General features: G+C 38.7%; 3 protein-coding genes across 5 annotated transcripts; all 3 read left to right on the top strand.

Annotated features, from left to right (window-relative positions):
- Positions 1–1,318: 1,318 nt before the first annotated feature.
- LOC141903340 (tyrosine-protein phosphatase non-receptor type 13-like) lies at positions 1,319–4,182 on the top strand. Its single transcript, XM_074791444.1, has 8 exons — positions 1,319–1,451; positions 2,218–2,393; positions 2,696–2,758; positions 2,831–2,923; positions 3,393–3,488; positions 3,781–3,946; positions 4,026–4,088; positions 4,121–4,182. Exons 1-8 carry the CDS (start codon positions 1,322–1,324, stop codon positions 4,180–4,182), a joined length of 849 nt encoding a protein of 282 aa, XP_074647545.1. The 5' UTR covers positions 1,319–1,321.
- On the top strand, positions 4,150–21,286 carry LOC141903517 (tyrosine-protein phosphatase non-receptor type 13-like). Of its 2 annotated transcripts, XM_074791642.1 has the most exons (29): positions 4,150–4,487; positions 4,732–5,117; positions 5,215–5,286; positions 5,372–5,540; positions 5,628–5,775; positions 6,186–6,528; positions 7,144–7,364; positions 7,615–7,819; positions 9,083–9,225; positions 9,294–9,493; positions 9,605–9,673; positions 10,075–10,812; positions 10,993–11,205; positions 11,423–11,656; positions 11,801–12,015; positions 12,374–12,472; positions 12,860–13,267; positions 13,496–13,651; positions 14,055–14,198; positions 14,544–14,609; positions 15,413–15,703; positions 15,916–16,083; positions 16,520–16,611; positions 16,931–17,676; positions 18,149–18,410; positions 18,494–18,656; positions 18,776–18,904; positions 18,980–19,042; positions 19,135–21,286. In XM_074791642.1, exons 1-29 carry the CDS (start codon positions 4,184–4,186, stop codon positions 19,198–19,200), a joined length of 6,513 nt encoding a protein of 2,170 aa, XP_074647743.1. In that variant the 5' UTR covers positions 4,150–4,183; the 3' UTR covers positions 19,201–21,286. The 2 variants fall into 2 exon arrangements, with proteins under 2 accessions (XP_074647743.1, XP_074647744.1); XM_074791643.1 differs by lacking the exon at positions 14,544–14,609.
- Positions 21,287–21,442: 156 nt separating this feature from the next.
- LOC141903518 (uncharacterized) lies at positions 21,443–26,171 on the top strand. Of its 2 annotated transcripts, none has more exons than XM_074791644.1 (10): positions 21,443–21,558; positions 22,296–22,376; positions 22,697–22,750; positions 22,930–23,008; positions 23,748–23,917; positions 24,286–24,391; positions 24,783–24,989; positions 25,076–25,190; positions 25,439–25,525; positions 25,831–26,171. In XM_074791644.1, exons 1-10 carry the CDS (start codon positions 21,509–21,511, stop codon positions 25,956–25,958), a joined length of 1,077 nt encoding a protein of 358 aa, XP_074647745.1. In that variant the 5' UTR covers positions 21,443–21,508; the 3' UTR covers positions 25,959–26,171. The 2 variants fall into 2 exon arrangements, with proteins under 2 accessions (XP_074647745.1, XP_074647746.1); XM_074791645.1 differs by lacking the exon at positions 21,443–21,558 and adding an exon at positions 22,082–22,179 and having other exon boundaries at positions 25,831–26,170.
- Positions 26,172–27,681: the final 1,510 nt, after the last annotated feature.

Genomic DNA, 27,681 nt, shown 5'->3' with positions numbered 1-27,681 from the left:
AGGTTACAGTTTATAGCCTCTCTAACAACCTTAGATATAAGACCATTTTTGGATTGAATTCAGCTCAGGTGCTACTGGGGCCCGTGATGATGACAGTACCACTGGGGCCCGTGATGATGACAGTGCCAATAGGGCCCGTGATGATGACAGTACCACAAGGGCCCGTGATGATGACAGTGCCACTGGGGCCCGTGATGATGACAGTGCCACTGGGGCCCGTGATGATGACAGTACCACTGGGGCCCGTGATGATGACAGTACCACTGGGGCCCGTGATGATGACAGTACCATTGGGGCCCGTGATGTTGACAGTACCACTAGGGCCCGTGATGATGACAGTACCATTGGGGCCCGTGATGATGACAGTACCACTAGGGCCCATGATGATGACAGTACCATTGGGGCCCGTGATGATGACAGTACCATTGGGGCCCGTGATGATGACAGTACCACTAGGGCCCGTGATGATGACAGTACCACTAGGGCCCGTGATGATGACAGTGCCACTAGGGCCGTGATGATGACAGTACCACTGTATGGTGCTTATAGTACTGATGATGGACTGTTTTTTATATAGGCCTATCTATGATGGTAGATGTTGACAGCTGTTGTGTGTAGTATTTATAATTTATTACACTCTCTCACATTCACACATACACCACGCCCTCCGAAACAATATACTATTTACTCATACTCATTCTGTGTAGGCCTATATGAAACATATGGATGACAACGTTGGATTTCCATTGCAGTATTGCGCTGCTAGTGTTTAGATTGTTTTAGTCATTTCAGGGGGAGGGGAGCAGACATCACTTCAGACAATCAATCTATAGTCCATCAATGTCTCATTCACTATAAAAAGATGAATAAACCCAGGAATGTGAAATCCAACCCACAGGTTCTCTATTCCTATTCGAAGGCTGTTTTTTTAATTCTGTGTTGTCGGTAGTTTGTAGTTAGTTACCTAATTGTTGGTGGTAAGCTTTTATTATTGGATGGGCTTCCATCGTGAAACTAAACCACAGACAGGTTACTGACTGGATAGTCTGGAGAAATTCATCATAAATTTCAAACTACCATTTATTCATACTCACTGATTGCTATTAATTGGTTACATGTGTCACTGGTAGTTATTGCTATTAATGCCCGATGAATGGATTCATTAAAATGTAAATCTCAGGGACTGGTCGTTGCTCGCTCAAAATATAGGTCAATGTTTTAATATCATTGATACTTCCGAAATTTGTGGTTACTTAATATTTACTAATCTAGAAAAATGAAATGATTATAAAATTCTGTGTTTTTGTGTTTCAGAGACGGAATGCCGGGTTTAGATTTACAGGTGTCCCTCGCCGAGGCGTTAGAGGTTCGAGTCGTACCGATTACTGAAGGTGAATTATGGGCCGTTCTCTGTCAAACTGCTGAAACTATTCAAGACTTTGTCGAGCAAGGTAAAATATAAACTCCAGTTAATACTCCGCGTCTGTTCTACAGCGGAACCTCGTTATAATGAACTCGGATACAACAATTCATGTAACAAATATAGAATTTCGTCACAAGTAACAAACACAATTTCACGAATTTCATACTTGATATATTGAATATATTTTCTGGTGCTGTAAAGTTTGCTGTAACGAGGTTCCACTGTATATCTAAATCCCGCCTGTTCTATCACTATTGGTTTTATCTTTCATCATTATTCGTGGAAATGAATTGTTGATTCGAACTATTCTAATCAAGATAAAACATACACTTGACAGCGAACGTTCCTGCACCCCCCCCATAAAGTCAATCGTATCGTCAGAATCAGACGCACTTGATTAAACCATATTTCATTGATATCGATAATCAATACGCATTTGTCTTCGGTTTCTGACAAAAATTCTATTTTCTGACTCAGCTAGATATCTACATCCCAAGGGTCACATTTACCCAGGCGTCTCAGAGCTAACTCAATTCCGAGGGGCCAGTTTTAACTCAATTCCGAAGGGCCAGTCAAAAATTTAAATCTTAAGAATGGTCTTCACTCGTTACGTTGGCTATAGACCTTTAGACTTCTCTTGAAGGTTAAAGCGATGAGCCTAGAACTGACCCTAAGGACCTGATACCCATGAATAAAGTTTTAGCCTGACTCGTGAACCAGACATGTAATTTATCAATTATGTCAATTCTGTAGATCTATAATGAAAGAAATATGCTTATTATTCAATCAAACAGATGAAGCATTTCGTGATGGAAAACCTACTTATGTAGTCACACCTGATACACTGATGCTATGCAGTGACGGACACGTTGAATTAGCTGACGTTTCTGTAGATCATTATATTAAAAGCAGTTACATGGCTCCAGAAATACACGAAAAACACCATTCATCATCTCATTATATCGAAAAGGTAAATATCTTACTAAAGCCCAACGCACATGGCAAAATATTTGTTTCGCCAAAACAGAAAACACGTTTTTCAGAAAACGTGTACGTTGGGCTTAACCTGGTAACCTTGGGCCAGTTTCTGCATCCAACTTCCCTGAATCAGTTAAACTCTAATATTTGATTTAGCTGTTGTTGTTGGTTACTGCCGTAATATTGTTTTCATTAGCTGCAAAAAATCTAAACTGAATAGTGAATATCATTGATACTGGATTCAGAATTATGATCTGTAGTTCACGGTTATGATTTTATTTTCTATTATTTCAGATGTATGTTTATTCATTAGGAATGACTCTGTATTCGGCCGCAGACGTCAATTCTACGAACAAGGTAAAAACTATCGAAGATCCATCTCAGAACCGAACATTCGTCGCGACATCTAAAAATGTTGATATTTTACAGGATGCAAAGATCAGTCACGTTTTAGATTCTTTATTGTATTCGATGTGCGAAGAGCAAGCTGTACACAGACCTTCATTGGCCGATCTTTTACACGTGAGTTTACAATTCCATTTGAGGTTTTAGCAATATCCCGAGAGGACTTCTAAAAATTGAAATGAAACTACCCCAACATGAAGAAACAAGAAATTACTGATTTCACCATTTCTCATGTGTTTTCTTAATAAGTAACTTCAAAGGCAAACTGGGATACCACTAAAGTGTTATGTACTTTCTAGAATATATAAAACTGAGCCTTGCCATTGAATTTTTTCAACGGAGAATTTCTGATCAGCTGGGAGTGAAATATCGATGCCTACACAGGCGACATAGTTTAATACTTAATAAACAGGTGTGTGATGAACTGATAGATGATTCACACTCACTAGATGTATGTGTAGTGTGCGAGAGATAATATCAACCCAGCTATTGTTTTATTTATTGACGCCTGCTTTAAATCATTAGTCGAATTATATGGAATTCCTCCAACTATAACGTTTGATATGAATTGTTTGTATTTTGTCAGGAATGTCGCAATCAAGGACCCCGGTTTACGGGTCAGATGCCATACCCCGGTCTAATTATTCAACTCTATCAACAGATTATGGGAAGCTCACATAACGTAAGTTACTCATTTCTAACCAAACCGACAACAATCCTGGAAAAATCACTTACGCCTAAAGTCTTCTATACTTTATTTTCTGTAACCTTGATATCTTGGAGTACATATTGGTCTTAATACGACCGGAATAAACAATCGTTTTTTGAAGGATTGGTAAAAAGTCTTCTTTGACTCAATTTGAATAGAGACAAACAATAGTTCATTTAGATTCACTCCAAAAGTGTAATAATTCCAATAAACAGGTTATAGACAATATAAGATAGATCATAGAAACTTCGTTGTTTGTTTACAGTTAGATCAAGTAGAGAAATCATTTCACTATCCCGATCGAATCCCGACTCCTCGTAGCGTTCAGACGACTCCGCGACACTCTCGCAGTCGTACCCCTCCCGCTCGCGATAAACTACCACCGAGATCGAGGTCACACGGTCGAGGAGCTTACAGCAACGCCAAACACAGTAAGTATCGATAGCGCCGTGTTACTAGATCCCTCTATTGTAGGTTTTTTTTTTAAGTTTGATTATTTCTCCGTTTTAGATTCGTTAGATTCATCGTTTGATTCCGCGAATCGTGGCGGGAATCTACCTCATCATTCTCGTCGTAATCGAGGTTATGATTCGGCATTACGACAGCATTCGGTAGAGTCGGTGCCCGCGCGTTACAACCACCGGGCGTTGAAACATCACGGTGGTAGCATGCCGAACCTGGGCGCGGGGAATCAGGCGGCGCGACGCAGCAGCGAACTAGACGTACGGTCGTTCATCTCGTTACAACCGGGACGTCATCCGTCGATATCGAGTACGGTCGGTAGCGTTTACGCTCGGTTACACGAACGTAAAAAACGATTAGACGCCGTTAGATACGGATTGAGACGAGACAATGATCAACACGCAGGAGATAGTTACACGAGTAGCGTACAATCAGTATCTGAATACGGAGATGTCGCAGACGTCGGCGCAGATAGGAGATCTTTGATATCAGAAAACTCATTCATTCAAGGTGAATACTTTACTCTCATACCCTGTTTCAATCATAGCTTATCACGATTAATTTCAGTTTATTCAGAATGTGAAGTTTACCCTAAGAAATTTACCATCATTTTAAAGGCTTTGGAGAAGAATTATCGGGGTATTCATAATTTTACTGAATCCTTGAAATCATTAAGTACTAGATCAGAATTTGTAACTTATCGTAATAATTGTTATTTGCCAAATCGATATTGATCTGTTGTTATTTGATACAGGTATATTTAGTCCTGATTTGAATGCGCAGTATGGCTCCCAGGTGGCGCTACGGATGCGTAGAGATATCTCGCCGGATGAAGACAGCGAGTTCAGTTTACCGTTACCTCTATCACAACCGGGAATATTCCGCGACGACGACGTTAAACATTCACCGAATTCAAAACGATTTTATAACGATTTCTCGTCGATGCCTGAATTACGAGCGCAGGAACCGGTCGTCGCTCCGCCGGACTACGCGAGAGCCGTTAACGCGAATCGAGGTCGCGATTCTCCCGACCTCGCGCAGATTCCACCGCGACTTCAAAAACGTTTATCCAGTAAACGACGAGCTCCACCGATACCAGTTCCACCCGTTCCACAAACAACTAACAATTCAAAAAATAAGGTAAACAATTCTTTGAAATTCTCCATTCTAACTCAGCTCATGAAACTCTCATGATGTAAAATAAAGATCGATGAAATGTGATACGTATTTATTTCAGTCATTTTTTGGGCCGGAGTTCATCGCTAAGAGTCAAGAGCCACATATCAGACTAGAGATGCCAGTATCAGAGGTAAACACGGAATCTGAAGCATTTATCACAGAGTTATCAAACTGTTTAAAATCACTCAATTCTCAAATGAATATTTATATTTCAGCATGTAAAACAAACACCTCACACGAAGCCAGTAGCCGTTCATCTATTAACGGGAGAAGTGATCGATATAAACTGTGATCCTAGCGTTACGACTAAACAGCTTTATAGCGTCATAGTTACACATCTCGGTTTGGTCGAACATTTTTATTTCGGGTTGACCTACATCCAAGGTAAACAGTCTCGGCTGCATTTTATCATATTTTGAGTGAAAATTGTAGAAAGATTAATCAATATTCTGATTGCGTTTTTGTTTTCAGACGGCGAACACGTGTTTCTGGATAGTAACACAAAGTTATCGAAGGTGGCGCCACCTTCTTGGAAGGAAAGTAAAACGATACACAGTAAAAGTTCGTTTACGTTATTTTTCCGTGTGAAATTCTACACGAATGACATCGAAGCATTGAAGTGAGTTTTCCACTAAATGTACAGCAGTTGTATACAGTAGATGAATCTGGAGTTGTTTGGCTCAATGGGATACCGGCAACACCAGATGGCGCAACAAATCACCGGGTTACTCGTAGTGAAAATCAGTTCATTTTCGATGAAATTTGAACATTATTTTTAGGCTTCCAAATGCGGAAATTATCAAACGAGTCGACATCGAATTGATTTAAGATTTCCTTTCTCACTCAGTGTGTGGTATTGATTTCACTGAAAATTGATTTACTTATCGGAAAATTTGACTCGAAGTTTATTGAAATGTAGAAGAAATTGAAGCGCGGTAACCCAGTGCCACTAGCCTCGCTTCGCCTTGCCGGTATTCCATTCAGTTGACGCTTGAAAACCCAGTGTCTAATAATCATTTAATCTTTCAGGCATCCAACGACGAAACATTTACTGTACATACAGCTGCGTAGAGATATTCTAGAAGAGCGTGTACAGTGTAACGAGGACGACGCGTTGGATATATCAGCGCTGGCGTTACAAGCCGAATACGGAGATTACGACCCGAATACGTGCAGACGTAATTATTTCCTCGTCGAGCACTATATACCTCAACGTATCGTACGGCGAGTCGGTCAGGGATACGGTCGCGATCGTCTGCCTGCTATGCATAAAATACACAACGGACTCTCGGAGAACGAAGCTGAAATACGTTTCATTAAAGAGGTCATGCAATTATCAGAATACGGAGTCCATTTCTATAAAGTATACAAGGTATGAAAACTGATATAGAGATTCTCAGTGTAGTTGATGATGAGTTATCTCACAATTGATGATATCTCAATCTATTTGATGATTACTGTTCCTGTGAAGATGGGAATTAGATACAGCGGTAAATCTCAACACTGTCAGAATGATAAACTTTTTCTGCATGTATTCAGTCAATTGTGGGATTTTTCATTATTCAAGTTATCACTGAGTGATTTCTACTGTATTCTAACTGAACCTCTCCCCTTCAGAGATTCGAACAGATTCATTCTGAAAAATTGCCTCGTCAATATGGGAAAATTTGTAGCAATAATTTGTTTGTCTAGTGAGTATGACCACTCCTTCCTGTTAGAGCTGATTGTGTCCTACTGCCTGATTCCAGTTTCTATTCATTCTATTGATAATGTTTCAGCTGAGGTTTATTTAATTTTATGAAAGCTATTCGTAAAACTGAAATATATTCAACCAGGAAGTTTAACAACTTTCAACAACAATAAATACAAATTATTACAAATTGCTTCCGTTAAAACTTCCGCTGCCAAGTGGGAGGAAAAAGCGACAGTGAACGTGATTTGTTGAATCTGGCTGCGGTTTTTATCTCATGATCTACGATATTTTCAGAGTAAGTCCGAGCGTCATCAACCGGCGTGGGTCGGTATCAGCACCGAGGGTATCATCCTCGCCGAATTACAGGGCGATACGCGTATCATGATACATCGTCATCCGTGGTCGCAAACGCAGAAACTATCCTTTAATCGTCGCAGGTTTTCAGTTTTACCGAAATCGGAATCAAAAAATCTGAAAGTTGGAAAATTGAGTTATTATACAGATAGTTATAGGAAGTAAGTATGATATATTTGAAATTCTGCTTTTATTGAGGTTGATTATTTTCAGCTTTTGCTCGTTAATTATTGAGGTATAGGGTAATTTCAATTTATGGGAATAAGGCATTCAGTAGATACAGGTTAACTTAGAAAGTTACTGGGAGAGACAACATCTCAGTCAGGCATTTACTAATTTCAACCCAGACACCGGTCGGGAGAATTTTTTCACACTTTTTCACAGCCTGTTTTTTTTCTGTACGACACACAGGGGTCAGTATTTACTGCAATTCAGCACAAATCAACATTCATTTAAAACACGCATGTTGTCGCGAACTACGATGGCCGACCTTATTACACCGGAACTGTTAGCAAACGCGGAGAAAGCTTATCAGAAACAGGGTTCAAATATTCAACATCCTCCGCAAGAGTTTGAGGATTATTCTAGTAATGATGAAGACAATGTACCCAGCAAGGTAAGCTTCAAATCTCTATATAATGAGTGATAGGGAATAACTACTCGAATAAATCTTGTGAGATTATTTTAGCCAATCCCCTGACAATCTTTTACCTGTCTCATTATTTTAATCATCTCAACTGTTGTAATATCGAGTTCGCAGATTCATACTTGAAACTTTCGGAATTCATCTCAAGATCAACAGAAATCCAAATCGATTGATGTTCACATTTTAGCCATACAACGAGTGTTGTCTGTTTGTTTACACTATGTGACCTTCTCTGACCAATCAGCTAGGGTTAGGGTTAAGCATGTTGGTAATTTGCATACCATGTGGCCAGCTCTTACCAATCAGAAGCTAGGGTTAGGGTTACCATGTGGTCTTGTTTATCAGGTGACCTGCTCTGACCAATCAGTAGCTAGGGTTAGTGTTAAGCATGTTGGTAATTTGCATACCATGTGGCCAGCTCTTACCAATCAGAAGCTAGGGTTAGGGTTACCATGTGGTCTTGTTTATCAGGTGACCTGCTCTGACCAATCAGTAGCTAGGGTTAGGGTTAAGCATGTTGGTAATTTGCATACCATGTGGCCAGCTCTGACCAATCAGAAGCTAGGGTTAGGGTAAAGCGTGTGACCTGTTTATTTACATCAGGAAACCACTTGTATACATTAGTGAGATTCAGAATATGAGGTTTACTGAACCTTGATAAACTAGAAGTAACATCTCCCACTTAAGATATTAATTACTTAATTTAATCAGGGAATTTATGGTGAAGGGGAAATAATGTCGAACCCTGGTTTTAGTTGGGATCCCGGGGTTTGGATAAGAACTGAAGTAGAAATCTAGTGTTAGGTTTTCTAGACCTGCATTCTTTCAGACCATTTAAAAGTGTATGAAATGAATATTGTGGAAAAAAGCTCTAAAATAATCATTTGTACTTGTAGAATAAAAGCATATCATAGTTTTAAAAATCAGGGAGATTTATAATAGATGATAAATGTTATTTATATAATGAAAGTATCCTATATGCAACAGTTCAAATGTGCTTGTTTTACAGCTTAGTTAAGTATTATGTGGATAGGCCTTTATTAAATGTGTCCTGAACTCTTCTCAATTCATTGATTATTAGTGGGATAGATTGTTGGAAGTTCCAGAGGCACGAAGAACAACTTTCTGTAGAACTTCCTTCATTCATTTGATACAGATATCTTCTATTATCCAACTCCTAGTTCTATTTGAGTTGAGGATTTTAGAAACTATTTTTACTTGTTTGCTCCTCAGATGAATGGTAATTCTAAGGGTGTAGACGAACCGGATCATATACCGAAACAGATCTTCCCCGAGCGTTTAGGACCGGTCAGCGCTGCAGCCGCTCAATCAGATATTAGAAATAGACATCTACTTTACATTCCTCCTGCAGATTAGTATGTATCATTAAACTGAGAGTTGAGGTTCGATGTCTTGATTTCTGATATTGTCTTTCTGTCGACAGCGATATAGATGATTTCCAGGATCATTCGTCTAATGAAGATGATGGGGAGGATGATGAATCGACTCCACGTGTTATACAACAGAATGTTACTGTCGATAAAACCGTTAATCCTTCAACAGCACCACCAGCTGCAGCAGCACCAGCTGCAGCAACACCAGCTGCAGCAGCACCAGCTGCAGCTAGAGGTGCTTATGTCGTAGGTAAGACTTGTCATCAAGTTTCCTGTTCTGATATCTAGAAACTGTTTTAATTGAGTTTTGTGTGTAATTTTAGAGCTATTTTGTATTGGTTTTTTGTTTATTTTCTGTTAGAATCGAGTTTGAAATCCGATGATCGTAGTTTATTTCCTGCTTCATCATTGAACGACTCTACAATTAATGGTACGTTTAAAATATTGATTAAAACTGAGATGTTCAGATTTTACTATTAAGTTTGACGGTGTTTAAAGTGTGTTCTTGCAATGGGAAATCTACAAAACGACTGTGGCGATTCTGCCTAGCGATGCTTGTAGTCACTCGGTCCAAGGTGTTCAATTTCTTAAACATTTCAATTAGAATTTGATAAACTTTTCACTTAAATGAAAATAATCACGAGGCGGGTCTCGGTATAAGGTATGGATTCCAGGAGCCTAAAACTTCCATTCAGTTGACTGCTAGTAAACTCATTTTAACAACGTGAGACTGAGTGCTCGTTGCGCCATCTGGTGGGATACCTGGAGTTACTGGTGTTGCTGCCTCTCAAACTCTATTCTATATGCAGCATTTAAAATCTCATATTTCAGACACCTTGAAAGAACGATTTGAAGAATTGCCATCGATTGAAGGTCCTGAACGTAAAGTGGTTCTGATAGATTTAGAGAGAGACGTAAAACATGGAATCGGAATCACAATCGTCGGGGGTGAGAATACTAGTCGTCTCGATTTAGGAATATTTGTTAAATCAGTGACGCCCGCGGGCCCGGCCGATCTGGACGGGCGAGTACATCCGGGCGATCGGATTATAGCTATAAACGGGCAGAGTTTAGAAGGATTACCGCACTATAAAGCGGTTGAGTTGATCCGTGACTCACCAAATCCCGTTCAACTTCTCTTATCACAACCGATTCATCCTGATCCGAAACTGGACGTCATCGAATTAATGAGGAACCGAGGAATGAGTCCGGCGATGAGTCCGGTGACGAGTCCAGGCATTCCAAATAATCTAATAACGCACCCGCTACAGTTTCAACATAACTCCCCATCAGCGGTTGATGAGAGGATGGCTCCTGTAGCAGCGACGGTTGAAGAGAGGATGGCTCCTGATGAATTAAAGAAGACGTCAATACCAGATCGATTATTGAACTATACGAGTCACTATGAACCGTACGATCTGTCGAAGTCGTACGATGATGATTTAGATGTGATTATTAACGGTAAAGATCACCGATCGTTCGGTGGTCGCAACACGACAACTCCGGCGGCCGATTTAAATCGATTTGAGTCTGAACCGGTTCGAGAAAGAGAGATCACAGCTGGAGTATGTGAGTATTCGAGTTCTTACAGTAAATTCCCAGAAAAATCAGGGAATTTAGAACCAAGTTCTTGTACTAGTCTTAAACCTAAGCCTTTACAGAAGTTAGCCCTGGGGCTGGTTCTAAAGTCATGGCTTAGACTTAAGACTATGGAACCTGGTCCTGAAGTGTTGAATTTTATATTTACAGCCATATCACCAGTTGAGACTCATTACCAACGAGACGTGATCAATAGCGATCTGAAACCTGGAGATACGTACTCATTGACCCTCGAGAAATTAAACAACAGTCTTGGATTAAACGTTACTGGTGGAGTTAATACTAGTGTTAAACACGGTGGAATTTACGTGAAATCTTTAGTTCCTGGTGGAGCGGCGCAAACAGACGGCCGAATATTAGTCGGTAAATTCATTCTCTACCTCCTCTCCTCCTCTCCCCCACCTCCTCTCCCCCACCTCCTCTCCTTTACCTCCTCTCTACCTCTCACTCCCCTGCCCCCCATCACTCTCTCTCCTTCCTCCACTTCCCCTCCCTCTCTCCTCCCTCTACCTCTCACTCCTCCCTCTCTCCTTGACCTTCACGCACTGGTTTTAAGATATTTCAAATATGATTATTTCAGGTGATAGAATTTTAAAAGTGAATGAAACCGAATTAACGAACGTAACTCATCGTCAAGCTGTCGAATTATTACGCGACACTCCGGATATAAATCATTTATTAGTGGAACGGGGTATACCTGCGTCTGCTAAAACAAACTCCGTCGGATCAATGGGAACTTCATCAAACACTCCATCATCTAATCTATCATCACCCACTCCCAGTTCAGTGAAAGATTACTCGTTCGTTAATAAAGGTTTGTTAAACTAATTGTCCCTCCTGTTGTTACAATTCAAACAAGTTCAGATTCAACATAAACATTCAAATGAATTATTAAAGTTTGGACTTGGCGTTAATGATTTCATATTTTTAAACGTTTGTAACCTATGTATTTTTTCAGATAACGTTTTTACGGTTGATTTGAAGAAAGACAGTCACGGACTCGGATTCGCGTTGGTCGCCGATCACGAATGTCAACCGGGTCACGGACAGTTAGCTGTACCTCGCGTGAAGAGAATATTTCCAGTCGGTCCAGCGGCGAGCTGTAAAGAGATGCAGGTCGGAGATGTTTTACTAGAAGTCAACGGTGTTAAACTGAAAGGATTGTCTATTACTGTTAGTATATTAGATTCATTGTCAAACCAATAAACGTGAACACTGCTTGTACGGTACATGTTCTGTGTAGGTGAACTGATTTTATTAGAAATACAACCTTTTGGTAGCTACTAATGTAGTCATTATTGTAGCTTCATTAGATAATCAACTCATTTTCCCGATGGATGAAGCAAATTTATCTACTAGAAGTGAAAGCTCTTATTTCTAATAAAATTGATTAACCTACCTAAGTACAATCTGTCTTCATGTTTACTGCAGGTTAACTACATCTAATGAAGTAATCAAAGATGGACTATGTCATACATGAAGTCTCCCTATGAGGTCGCTAATAGTGCTAATGTTGTATTCATATTTGTAGGAAGTTACGCATGTTTTAAAGAATGCCGGTGACGATGTTGAAATGAAGTTGTGTCGACCTCAGTTCGATGTTACTGATAATAATAAAACAGCGAACAAGGTCTGTATATTTAGATATCAATGTTGATATTTTTGTTAGAACTTTGACATTTTTATTGGAAATCATTTCCAATCTATTGTTTCATCCATGTGGAATTCTTTGGATTCAGAAAATTGATGACCTCAGCACATTTAAACACAAACATCTGCTTTTCTGTAAAGCGGATGGACTGCAGTTCCACTTCCACCCAAAAAGTGCTGGGTCCATTTCCACAGTTCCGAGTTAAGATTCAACTCGGAGTTAACTCATTGAAAATGAACTTACTTTAACTCAGAGTTAACTCTAACTCACAACTGTGGAACCGGGTCCTGGTGAACATTTCTTGAATGAAACCAGAGGTTATACAAATTGACGCATTATTATAATAGAAAGTATTTGATATTTCAGACTGTATCACCGGTGCATATACAGAAACGGATTGCACCTTCCCCACCCCTAGCTGACGCACCTTCCCCACCCCTAGCAGACGACATACAACAGAATAATCAGAAACGCCTCGCACCGTCTCCCCCGGTTATACCGAGTAGCTCATCTCGACAACAACAATCATTATTTCAAAGCACCGACCCCGATTTACTGGAATTGTTCAGCCATCAGACAGAAGGGGTGCCGTCAACCCCGACGACTGATTACTCCGTGACGTCATCAGAAATCGGACAACGATCGATACAAGTAGATTTCAACGAACACGTCGAAGAGAAACAAGCATCTGCACCAGAGAATGCACCCGATGCACTACAGAACGCACCTGATCCATCGGGAAACTTAATTAATGATGAACGATTGAAAGAAGGAGTAAGATTACTATTTAATGCTCACGTGTATTAGTATTATGATTAGTACGATATTCTATATCGGATATAATTGGTCTTTTTACGCTTAAACGAAAATATCAATAATATTGATCCGTCTCTACTGTATGCATATATTCATATGTAAAACACTGGTGTATTTATATTCATATAACATTCATTAATTCTGGAATTGAACTTAAAGGATATATTTTATTTTTATGTGAATCAGGAAATAGAAGTGACGCTCGTTAAACCGGATGGCGGAGGTCTCGGGTTTAAAGTCGCCGGTGGTGGAAACACGACTAACGGTTGTTACGTGAAAGAGATTGTTCAAGAGCCGGCGCTTTCTAACGGACAGCTGCAGCCGGGCGATAAAATCATCATGGTAATCAATCCCCTGCTCCAATCCTGCTTCATTCCTGCTTCATTCCTGCTTCACTCCCGTTAATCACGGCTCCCGTTAATCACGGCTGGTTTAATTGGTTCAATGACAGGATATGATACAATACTCAGTGAATAATACTGGAGACAATGTGCCTGTAGCGTGGGGGAGGGTTCGGAGGAGAGCCTCAGACCCTCACTCATTTCCACCGACATTAAAACTGAACCTATGATCGTATCTCTGACGCTACGGGCCTGATCTCGATCTGACCAGCTCTGAAAATCTTATGAAAGTCCCTCAAATGTTCTCTACATTCATTTGCATACATTCACACCGGACACAGGTCTAGCACTCGCACTGTTTCTCTTATTATCCTCACACAAGTGTTTGGTTTGATTATTTCTAGGTGAACGGTCGCGATATGACGAATTTAACTCATTTTGATGCCGTGAATTTATTGCGTTCGACTCCGAATGAGGTGAAAATAAGAGTTCAACGAAATCCACGAACTCCGATGAAAAGAAGCCCGATGCCTTCCCCGAAAATAATGGTACGATTTTCACTCATTTCTTTCTTTTATTTATTGTTTTATCGTCGAGAATTTGTGTAAACATTTTAATCAAGTTCCTTATTATTGAAATTATTTTGTCCTTCGCTCTTTGGGTTTCATAAACAGAAATAAACTCTGTTCTGAATCTGAGCTTCATTAAGGAGGAGGAGATTTAGCTTTGTGTCGTATTTTGCTTTTACTTTCAGCTTATTATCATAATTATCATGCGCAACTACAACACAAAATTGCTGTCATCTTTCTCTCATTTTGTTCTCTGCGAATGTTAAAAATTATGTTCTCTATTTTTATTCTCAATTCAATATTTGTATCTACGCTGTCTTGTAGCCCAAAACTGTGTCTTTACACAGCGCCCATGGGCAGGGTATGAAATTATCAATACGGGGTAAAGCGGTGAGTGGTATAGCTAACAGTTTTAGTCTTCCATGCTGTCACAATCAGGTACAATCAAATCAGTGCTCGATATCCCGGGATGGTACGCACTCTATCTCTCTCTCTGCTTTACTCTGATTATCCTTCATTAATTCAATAAATCTGATTGACTATGAATAATACTCAAATGATTGACCAGTAGAATTTAGACATATAACGTAGTCCTTTCTATGAAAATGTCTTAAGTCTTTGAGAAATGCAGTCTGTATGCATGGCTTTAGAACTGCAGTATGGTGTAGCTGAGTTCTGAAATTAGATCATTATATTTTAGGCCGATAGCGTACGCTCAGAATCATACCTAACATGAATCACTAGACCAGAATTATCAACCAAACATGATCTTATTGTATTTTGTTGTAAGATCATGAAATGAATTGCAAAAATGTCAGAAATCATGTTCATTACATAATGAGGGAGGTTCTCAGCGTACTGGCACGCGACCAATTTTAGCTTTAGAAGTAGTTAATTGAAATCGTATAAAACTGGAACATGAAACAAACAATTCTCTGAAAAACAAGTACATTTATACACTATTTACTCATACATTTAGAATCCTTTTATCATTTCATTAATGTACTGCGTTAATTCACAAAACAAACAAAATTCTAAATTTGTTTTATTTTTCTAATCTCTGATGGAATAAAAAGAAAAAAGTTTGACTAGAAATTGATTAAAATCGAAGAATCTACAACTTATAAGAAAAATTATTGCATCGATAAAATGCTGGAATACTTACTACAATGAAGTGTCTACTTTTTTTTCAGGATATCAGTGATTTGTCTTCTTCCGAGGAAGAAGAAATTATTCAACCGCGAGTCATCGTGAAACCGAAACAAAACGCAATCGAAGACTTGATTAAAAATCTCGACCAAAAGGAAGGAAAAAACGTGATTACTCCGTATAATTACGGGCAGAAAAATAACAACAACACGGATGACTCATCTGTTCAGACGGAGAGGAATACTGGAACTGAAGCAGCAGTACAAGCTGAAACTTCTCTCGTAGATGAAGCTCAGATGACTTCACCATCAGACTGGGATATCTATGATCCTGAGGTATTCATACTGAGTAGAATGTGCAACATTTATCTCTAAAAGTAATAGTAATTAACTGAATTTGACTCTGGAGTTGAATGTTAACTCCTACTGTGGAACTGCACTGGCAAAGCCGAGGTTTCATTACTCAGAAAGGCTGGCTATGCCCCTGTACTGGGTCCTGTTTTATCACAAATCGAACTGAATTATTTAATTTTCTTTAACGCGCACAGAGTGGTGTAATATGGTTAGAATTAGTGAAACCAGCTGGAAGTGGATTAGGTTTTGGAGTGGCTGGAGGAGAGAAGGGAAACTCTACTGGTATATGTGTTATATCTATTACACCTGGAAGTGTCGCTGATATCGACGGCCGATTGAAGAAAGGCGATCGTTTATTACAGGTAGAGATAGCTCGGTGTTTCATGGACTGTAGCTCGGTGTTTCATTGACTGTAGCTCGGTGTTTCATTGACTGTAGCTCGGTGTTTCATCGAGACTGTAGCTCGGTGTTTCATGGACTGTAGCTCGGTGTTTCATTGACTGTAGCTCGGTGTTTCATGGACTGTAGCTCGGTGTTTCATGGACTGTAGCTCGGTGTTTCATGTTCACCTGTGTACTGATAGTAAAAAGATTCCATGAAAGTTTCCTTAGCTCATATTCAACTAGTCATCTTTTGGACTCTGTAACCATTAACTGGGAGTGTTTCATCAATGGTTGCATCAACATCAACACCAATGTATTATTATGTTACTCGTGTCTTTATTGCTACAAATTCATTGCTTTGTTGATTTTTCTCTTGTTATTGAAATATTATAACCTGTATGACACGTATTTTTAGGTTAATGGCGATTCATTTATCGGCGTTAGTCCGAACAAAGCTGTTGCAACGTTGAGAAAAACTAAAGGCACCGTTACACTGGCTGTATCGAGGTACAGTACATATCCAGCATCAGTAATGTTTCCTTGTCAGGAGATATCAGTAACTAATGTCTATTTCAACTTGTTTGAAAGGACAGTCAGTGGCCTAGCTCCGTTAGTTTCGATAGTTCATACCTGAACCCAGTTTCACAGAAAGGATTAAGGCCTAAATCGATTTAGATAAACTGAATTAATGAAGAAATTAAATCGATTTAAGAGTTAAACCTTTTTGTGAAACTGGGCCCTGATGTAAGTCTTTAGATGATAAGCACAGATGAGCTGCTGAACTCAAACATTAAGATTATAATGATTTCTAATATTGTTTATATAGGCCTCCTGCGAGAGAGACGACTAGTCCTGGAAGTCAATCAGAGAACGATGCATTATCCGGCGTTGAGTTATTACAGACCAAACTAGCGGCTTCGAATTCGAGTTTATGTCGAAGCGCGGCGAACGATGATGATTTGGAAGATGAAAGTAGTAAAGCTTTACGTCGATTGATCGATTCAGTTCGACCAATCAACGAACGGGAAATACCGGACGATACGGATAGCGAGATAGAGTCAGCGACGCTCGACGAGATACCCGACGATTCGAATTTTGTAACGGACTCTAACGATGAGATCGAGTCTCCGCTCGCTGCAGACGTGTCGTTACCCGCTAAAGAATTACCGCTGAACGTCACTGATTCGTTAAACGGTAATATTAAAGTGAACAATGTATCGCCGACGGTTACGAAAGCGTCCGAGGACGACGAATGCGATTCCGAGTTTTCGAACGAGTTTAACGACGTCAACTCGTCGCTCGTCGATAATAAATCGGTGGGAGACGTTCCGGAAACTCTGTCGGACGAGTGGTTAGCGAATGTGTCGTTGTTCATGGATAAACCTCGCGGACGGCTTTACGCTCAGGCAGACGCTCTAGACACGGTTATCAATGACTTACAACAACAGATCAATAACGGCGACGCTGTTGAACAATATAAACAAATACGGCACTTACCACCGACCGATATGTGTGACATCGCTAAACAGCCCGAGAACAAACCAAAAAACAGATATAGAAACGTTTTACCTTGTGAGTAGTGAATGTTTGTTTGGCTTGGTCCGGTTCCATTCTCATGGCTTTGATTTAATACCAGCCTAAGAGCAATAACCAATTGAAGTCCAGTCTTAAGATTAATGATTAGTTTCTGACTTCAGTCTCGATTGTGGGATTGGCCTCAGGGACCCATTTTACAGAATAGCTTTATATTTCATTAAAGTATCATCAGTATTGCATATGATAAGCATCTAATACTAATGAAGGGCCACTGATTCAATGAATGAGATGTTTATCAGTAACCTACAAATCATACACTCATAAGTGAATTGTTACCACGTTATTCTTCAACCAACTGAGTTGCACTGTCGTGATTTTAAAGTTGTCTCTACTCTGAAATCAGAAGACTCGACTTCAAAACAGCGCAACTGACCTCTCATCTTTAAAAAGACTCAATCACTATTAAAATGTTAAGCCCTGGTATGAATGTTGTGATTTATAATTGCAGATGATTTGAATAGAGTGATTCTGTCTGAACCGAATAGCTATATCAATGCTAGTGATCTGAAGATACCGATCGGGCAGGAAATTTATCATTACATCGCTAGCCAGGGTCCACTTCCGCAGACGACCGGCGATTTCTGGAGAATGATTTGGGAGTATCGGATTTCGGTGATCGCGATGGTTACGCAAGATATTGAGAGCGGAAAAGTGAAATGTCATCGATACTGGCCCGATTCGATAGAAACTCCATTCACTGTTTATAACAAGTGAGTTTTCACCGTTAAACCGTTTAATAAAACTGTTAGATTTTCTAGAATTTATAAAGACGTTGCTGAATTTATTTTCGTAGATATGAAATCAGTTTGAAAAAGTTACAAATCCTTGAAAACTTTGAACTACGTGAGATACACATTGAAGATATAGATTCCGGTATGAGTAGAACAGTAATGCATATGTATTATACCAGTTGGCCTGACCACGGCACTCCCAGCTCTGCTAGACCGTTACTGGAGGTAAATTCAACTGAATTTCCCAACAATTTTCATAATCTTCAATCCTCCATTTTAATTTCTCGTAAAGTCAAACTTCCTCAGTTGTGATTGATCTGAATCTGTTATTGCTCTATTTTCAGTTTATGAAGCTGATGAATATTTATTGCGGTTCCGGTCCGATGTTTGCTCATTGTAGTGCCGGTATTGGCCGCACGGGGGCGATGTTCGCTATAGATCTGGTGCGACGTCACATTGAAAAGGATCTCGAGGTAAGAACTTCAATCTAGAAATATTCACATCGTAAGATTCCATGATTCGATCACTAATTCTGTATGTTATTCTAGTTTGATATCAGTGAAATGGTAACGGAACTAAGAGAAAGGCGACAAGGCATGGTTCAGACCAAGGTTTGTAGATGAAGAATTTCAATTCTTTTTAAATTCCAGATTTTCACTTTTTATAAGTGATTAATGTTTGTTTTTTGTTGAATATTTTTCAGGATCAATATGTTTTCATTTATTTGGCAGTAATCGAGTTATTGAAGTCATTAAGAGAATTTAATTAGTAAAATTCATCAGCGTGTCTGATTCAACACTATCTGAGTAACATCAATGTGAATAATCCACATCATGTACAGTTTTCACAATTTATGATTGTTTTATATTATCTAACTCTAGATATTCATTGTACCCTCAAAGTTTCTTGTGGATAATAATCTTTAACTCTATAAATGTTAACTACTCTGAACTGTCAATTCAAAGTATAAATATTTGGTTGGTTTCTGTACTGTTCAGAGGTCAAATTTGAAACTAGTTATTGGTTTTGATAGTCAAAGTGTTGTGCAATATTAGAGTAGAAATCTTAGGAAAAGAAAGACATTTGTATTCGTTAAATGAAATAGATTTGTTTTCCTTTAGGCTCGCGCTTTGTTGGTCTTCCGTTTTTGTTATGGAAATGTTGATTACGATAAAAGTATTTATATTTTCTTTCAATATTAATTGTTGAAATCTGTCATGTTTAAATGCTACTTACTTTAAAACGTTGCTTTAAAATCGGATCATGTGAAACTTGTGTCCGTTCTAATCACGTGTGATATTATTTATTGATTTACCGAAAATCGTCTAAAATCTCAAGAAAACAATTTTCTCTGTGCAAAAATTTTAACAGGACCTCCACATATATTTCTCTAGTCTGATTTTGCTTGTCTCGGGGGTGTACGATGTTTGCGAACATTTCTATGTCTTCCCAAAACTGAATTAGACACATATCACCAGTATATTACAAACCTCAGTATTAAATTTTCTTCATATACGTATCAGCTAAATACTTAAGTTACAAACAGCTCTGAAGGATTTGGGAAACTAAGAGACAGTTGCACAGCGAAGGCTTAGATTTAATAAAACCAGTCTAATCTATCTTAGTTCTATAGTCAACTTAAAACCGGCCTTATGATTTAAGACCCCTTTTGGACTAACTGTGCAACTGCGTCCAAGTGTTTTATTTATGAATAAACTATTATGTAATCATTTGATATAGCTTTAACAATATAGATGATGTATTTATTTAATGATTGTATAGTTACCATATTTGTAAGAAATACAATATTTTATAATGGGTTCACGCAAGCATTAGGCCTACCCTTGATATATTCCACATCTATTACAGGCACATAAATGTTTGATTTCATGCAATATCATAATTAAACAGTATTTACTTAATAGATTATCCAAGAATTTTACATATCGTATTGAACTGCCCAAAACTTCATAGCCCTAAAATTTTGTATGGAAGATTCACTTTTGAATGGGCTGATCTCAGTTCTTGTCACTATTCCTTGAACATTCCATTAAACGCCATGTATCTATTGGTTTTTAGTAGATACTGATCATGAAAGCCTCCCCCATACACACTCCACCTCTCATAGCAATTAAGCTACTTTTCATGTTCCAAAAGCATAATTAATACGAGTTCTACATGTATAAGTTAGCTAGATTTTGCTCAAATGTTGATATCAGCCTAAAAACTACTTTTGGTGTATACAATTTAATTAAATCTCTTTGAAACTTTCTCTCAATTACTGTAATCTTCATATATGAATGTTGAATTTTCATCTTTTCTTCATACATAAATGTATTTAAAAGTTTTTGCATCCTGTCTTAACGATCGGATTCTAATTCTGTTTCTTGCTATCTGGTGCTCAATTTCTGCTTGTCTATCAATTATTCGCCGTCCATTGACTTCAATATCGCACGCTATCATCTTATTGTTTTGGGACCAACTGAATATATCGTAAAAAGTTTGGCATTCTTGTTTCTTTTATGGACTTGGAACGTGTATTTCAAATCAATAGTTTCCCCAAATATTCAAGAATTCCAAAATGTTACCGTTTAACAGATCAGGTGCCATTATAATCTTGTGTGATAAATTATTTAAAAGATGTTCGAATTAAGCGTCCATTCCCAATTAGTTCAGATATTTTTGCTGATAATCGTGCCATAAACTAAGTTTCTCTGTATTCTGATAACTATGAACCGGTATTTTCTTCACTTTCTCTGCTTGTTCTGACTTCTGTGTATTTGTAATCTTTAGTATTATCACGATGATATTTTAAGTTGTTATATACATGTGTACAAACAAATAAACTGTTCAATTTTGCGTGAACTGGTGTTTTTTCTTTATTTGATTGGTTGGACCTGATGCCAAAAAGAGGATGGATGCGGATACTTTTTTGAAGCTTCGCGCCAAACTGTCAGACTCCACCCGCCCGCGCTGTATCATTCTGCCATCTATTGATAGCGTGTATAACTAAACCAGGGATATACTGCGGCGTCGTACTTCTCTGCTGAGCTAAAAAGTGATTTTAGGACGATATAATGGGGGAACCAGAACCAAAAAAGCACAAGCCAGATGTCACGTCAATACGGTAGATGTTTATTTAATTCAAAATAGCGTGTTTCATACTGTGATTAGCTTAAAACAGGATCACGACCGGCATTCCTTCCCCGCGCGGTCCTTTCTTTGGTGGTCTTTGATTGAACTCCAAGTCTCAAAGACAACAAAACTGGAGTGAAGCTTGTAGTAACGTCAGGCAGTTATGAATTGTCAAAGATTTCAGGATCTGGAATCATTTGAATTTGCCACCGAATGACCTGAAACGACCTTTCGGATTAGAGGCGCCGGCTCGGACTGACTGACTGTGCAATCATTAGACAGAGATAGACTGACCTATATCTTCGAGGGGGTTCATATTCATATTCCATTCCTTCTTAAAAGAATCCGCTCTGATTTCATGATTTTATTGCCGGTGAACATGAAAATTAATTTGCGATTAAAACAGTAGAAATAAGTATTTGGAGTTGAAATAGTTCATTTTAGTAAGAATAAACTCAAACATGATTGAGGGTCTGTTAGCTTTGTCCCCTCTACAGATAGTAAGCTAGCCTGTACTGTAGTATATATGCAAGTCACATCTGGTTTGACAGTCCTCTCCATATACCACTCTAGTCTATATCATACTACAGTAAACTTGCAGAATGGCTGTCAGGTAAAATTGACAAGTCAAAACTTGCACTTTGTTCAAATTTTCACTATATCTTTTATTCAAAATGCCTGAAATTTATTTGGAGTCTGTTATATATTTTTATTGTATTGCACTTTCAGAGAAGGTATGCTGTTTGGAATGGGAAATCCCCTTTTGGATATATCGGCAACATTAGAAGAGAAAGATGGCTTATTAGAAGAGTATGTATCAGTGATAAATCCTTATTCCTATGTAATTACGCCTAGGCTGAGTGATGAATCGGCATTTGTGCTTATATTCGATAAATCATGCGTTTGGCCAATTACATTTTATTGTTGGTAGACCTAGAGATTTGACAGTTGCGATGATAAAAGAATGTTAAATGTATTAAGATTTGATAATAACAAAAGAAATGGCTGAGTCATTGATTGAATAGTTTTATGTCAACGATAGTATAAAATCCTGCTCTAAAATCCATTCTTTCATCAATTCATTGCTGAAAATGTTGGAATATTCTAGATGATTTGTTATATTTCTGCAGGTATGGATTGAAGCCTAACGATGCTATTCTGGCTGAAGATAAACATGTTCCTATGTAAGTGATCACATTAACCCGTCATATTTCTTCAACCGATTCAGACATACTTAAACCGAATGATGTTTGATATGTCAAATTTTATCACCTACGACCTCCAGACCTTAATCTTTCAGGTTTTATCATCGTGTTCTTTAATCGAAGTTCAATTTATGAGATATTGATTTATTTTGTTTCAGGTATAAGAAAATTGTGGAAAAATACGATGTTGAATATATTCCTGGTGGAGCAACGCAAAACAGCATCAAAGTCGCTCAGGTAATTAAAACTGCGACCTCAACAACTCTACAGTCTTAGACCTGATTCCATAGTTCTGAGTTAAAACTTTTACCTCAACAACTGTACAGTCTTAGACCTGATTCCATAGTTCTGAGTTAAAACTTTTATCTCAACAACTGTACAGTCTTAGACCTGATTCCATAGTTCTGAGTTAAAACTTTTATCTCAACAACTGTACAGTCTTAGACCTGATTCCATAATTCTGAGTTAAAACTTTTATCTCAACAACTGTACAGTCTTAGACCTGATTCCATAGTTCTGAGTTAAAACTTTTACCTCAAAAACTCTACAGTCTTAGACCTGATTCCATAGTACTAAGTTTTGTAATAACCTTTAGCAGAGTTGCCAAATGTCCCTGATTGTCAGGGACTGTCGTGTCCCTGCTTGTGTTTTTTGATGACAAATGAAAATCTATTGCTGTCCTTGAAACAATTTTATTGTCCCTCTAAAAATTGCTTTATTCTTCATTTTTCCTCACCCCCGGTATTGTGTCCATGTGTACTGATAGGTTTGGCAGGTCTGCTTCAGAGTCAAATCTTTAGTGAGAACTACATGTAGAGCAGGGTCTAGTTTCACACATACGATTAACTTGAAAATCAAATGAAAGATGAACGGAATTAATTTAACGGATGCAGGAGTGAAACATTTTTCCGACCCGGATTCTGAGCGCTTTGTAAATATCTGAAATCTCTAAGTGTGAGTATGTATTTATTTATAGTGGTTGCTAGGCGTGAAGAATGCTACGTTATATATGGGTTCGATTGGAGACGATGAATTCGGTAAAATTCTCGCGGATAAAACGCAAGAGTTGGGCGTGAATACGCGTTACCAGATCAACAAGACACATGCTACAGGAACATGTGCTGTACTCATCAATGGATCCAATCGGTGAGAACAAGAAAAACATTTAAAATATCGACAAATTCAATTTTTTTAAAATTTTTATTTTAACACCCTCAACCCACTAAGCGCCACGCAGGGCATTTTAAGCAGGTTCGATGTTAAATGAAAACCCATAAACCCTGGATTGACGAGACCAGTGACCAGCGGCTTAAACCACTCGGCCACTGCGCCTCTCTGAATGTGACCTGAGAAATCAATCGTGCCCTATAGATGACCTCTAGATGACCTCTATGACCGCGGAGGCCTATTTTGTAGTTCCAGCATTACGGAGATTGTATTTGAAGTTGTTATTATACCCGTAAGCCTCGGAATTCATTCATGAAACTGATAAGTTGATACATTTGTTATTGTAGATCATTGTGCGCAAATTTAGCGGCTGCTAATCATTTTACGAAGGACCACCTCGACGATGAGAAAAACCAGGCTCTCTTAGAAAGTGCACTTTACTATTACATCGCAGTAAGTATATCCACTTCATTGATTTAATCTACCACTTTTGCAGTTATGTTTTGTTGGTTAATAATCAAGGGTGGAAGAGGATCACTGAACTTAATTTAAATTGAAACAATGGACTCAATCTTTGTAATTGATGATTTTAAATTAGGTTAAAAAACTGATAATCGAGGATTGATTGTCAGGCGTGTTGGAAGCAATTTTTTGATTGCTGCAGCAGATTTTTGACAGGGTTTCAGTCTGTCATATTTTGCTGCAGCCAATTTACCTCATAGTATTCAAAGAAAAAAAACGTGATTCAGTAAATTATTGGCGCATTGCAGTCCCTGCGATTCCAACACCACTGTCGGTGTTGTTTACTTTGTTTAAAATGTATATAATTTCTGATTTATTTCAGGGTTTTTTCCTCACTGTCAGTCCAGAAACTATCATGGAAGTAGGAAAACACGCCTGCGAAAAGAACAAACATTTCATGATGAACTTGTCAGCTCCATTCCTCTGTGAATTCTTCAAAGAACCACAGATGCAAGCTATGCCGTACGTCGATACTCTGTTCGGTAATGAAACTGAATTCCTTAAATTTTCCGAACAGCAAAAATTCAATGTAAGGAATCAAATGTTTCGGTCAATTTCAAAAGTGTATTTCTAGGAAACGAATCTTACTGATTAATTCTCTTTTGGTTCATGTAGACTGAAGATTTGAAAGAAATAGCGCTGAAAGTTGCCGCACTTCCAAAAAAGAATGATAAAAGAAGTCGAATGGTTGTCATAACTCAAGGAGATAAAGCTACTATTGTCGCTAAAGGTCAGAGAAATCAATGTTATATCAAACTTAATAAAGAATATCTCGGGGCTCAGTATATCGTGTCATATATCATATCATATTATCTACCGTCAAAGAAGGCTATAAGCCTCATACAGACAGCCCCTTAGTTTAGATATGTAGTGTCCTTTCTAATGTAGGTACTTAAAGTACCCTCTTAAATTGTTCTTTATTGAAAGTTGCTTGACCCAACAGATTCTAATGTTTGAAATATTTTTGTAACCATTCAGATGGCGAAGTAAAAGAATTTCCGGTGATCAAATTGGCCCCAGAAGATATCGTTGATACGAATGGTGCTGGAGATGCATTTGTCGGAGGTTTGTATATGTTAAATTCACTCTCATTGACAATTCTAGAGAATTTGTTATGGGATCCAGAATCCTTTCCTTCTTACCATATTGAAGTTGCCCTTTTGTCAAGATAGAGATAATTAAAAATTTGCAGATTTGACTCTTTTTAAAAATGCAGCAGTTGAAACCGCTTTCAGCCTTTGATGTCGCTGCCCTATCCGAGGACGCCACCTTTCTTGCAATTTTCCTAGAACCACTCGCTGTATCTTCTCGCAATTTTCCCTACATTTTAGTCGAGAAGCATTTGTTTCATGATTTTTGATATTTTACAGGTTTTCTCGCTCAATTAGTTCAGGAGAAAGACTTAGAAACGTGTGTGAAATGCGGTCACTATGCAGCGAATTTAATCATTCAGAATAATGGCTGCACGATGCCTGGTAAACCAAACTTCAAGTGTTAAATCAAACATGTCTCGTGAATCGTGCTCCAGTCACGGCTTGAGTTCCATCACCAAATAATCCTGTAACACAAATATATATCATACTAGGCTTTTGAATAAAAATACATTTTTCATAAGTTAAAGAGTTCTATGTGTTCTGTATACAGTTTTATGTATATGATGATGATGTTAATTAAGCCTTTATCAAATGGTTTTATAAATAAATTTTTGATGCAAGTCGAAATGAAATTTGTTGTTGTTTATTTTAACCGCCTGGTACCGTCACTCTACGGGTGGCGTGGCATTTGGGGCGTTATTGTCGGCACAGTTCCTCCAATTTTTCTTCCAAAAAAACTTCAGTTTTATCTCTCGACTACCCTGATGACCTCTACTAACTGGAGTATGACGTGGTTTATCACCTATAATAAAACCGATTCTCAAACCGTACCCCCCTTTCTTTCTATAGGAGACATTTCCGCTGCTTTTAGCCTCAACAAAATATTCCAGAGGTCATTTTCCTATGGCCGGACATATTTGAATACGTTTCTGCCATCCCTGCACTCTGAAGTCGTACGCCACATTTTTTACGGTCCCAAAATAATATTCGCGGTCGAAATTCAATGGAATGACACTTTTCGCCATCTATTGGAATTTTGTGGAACTAAATAGTCTGATGCTGCAATTCGACGAGTCGCGTAAGCCGGTATGATTTCACCAAGTCGCCATCTAGTAGAATAAGTAAGAATTAATTCCGCTTATCACTCGGCACTATGGTGAAGGAAACAGCCTTATCCTGCTGAGGGCACCTGAGTTACTGCCGAATTCGTTTTTAGAACCATTCATATTTTTCAGAAAGATGTGTTTGTAATGTTAAAAACGATTGAGATAACTACATGTAGTTACTAGGCAGTTCTCCCAGCGGCCCTACTGCAGTATCCTCGGGCGACCGAGCCATAGCAACATGGGGAATTGTATATCAAAAGCTACTAATAAAGTAGTGGACTTAAAGAAAAATAAAAAATGGCAATTGGTAAACTTGGCAAATCAATTTAACGGTAAGAAAGCATCATTTGACGATACTTTGGAAGTTATATCTTCGAACATTTGCGTAGGACAAGAACAATGCGTAGGACACGTGACGTCAGCAATCTCTATAGAAAAACTAGATATCAATGTATTCACTTGGAAGGACGCGTCATTTACTAGTTTGTGTCAGTCATCGACGGCGTCATCTGTAGAAGAAATTCTATTCCGAGTCGACAACAGTATTTCACAAGAAACGCTAAGATCGGTTGACAGCGTCCACGGAAGTCTCTATAAACGGCCGAAATCGCCGATTGGTGATCTTTTGAAAAATGAATCCTCCGTCGATTCGTTAGAAGTTCACAGCATGTTCAGTTCTAATACATCGTGTAGTTCGATGGATTCGTTACGGGTGAGTCGGGGCAAACGACCGAAGGCCGCGCGAGGTGAACGCACGCCGCATCGATTCCGAATGTTCATTCGACCCAAAGCGGCCAAGGGGCGTCGGAACGCCCCGTCCCAGGACACGGAAATGACGCTAGGATTAACCAGCCCGAAGTCTCAACGAAACCAAGATCGCATTTCACCAGTAAAACCACCAAGATTGGCAACCATTATCAGAGATTATAGTGCGGAAGAACCGGCAACTTCAAAAGCGTCACAACAACAGGTATTTACAAGTGCCTACAGCCCAAACAGGCAAAATATGTTTTTCCAGCCC

This window comes from Tubulanus polymorphus, chromosome 4, assembly GCF_964204645.1.
Source record: "Tubulanus polymorphus chromosome 4, tnTubPoly1.2, whole genome shotgun sequence".
Taxonomy (NCBI): Eukaryota; Metazoa; Nemertea; class Palaeonemertea; order Tubulaniformes; family Tubulanidae; genus Tubulanus; species Tubulanus polymorphus.
This window is presented reverse-complemented; position numbering and strand designations above follow the sequence as displayed.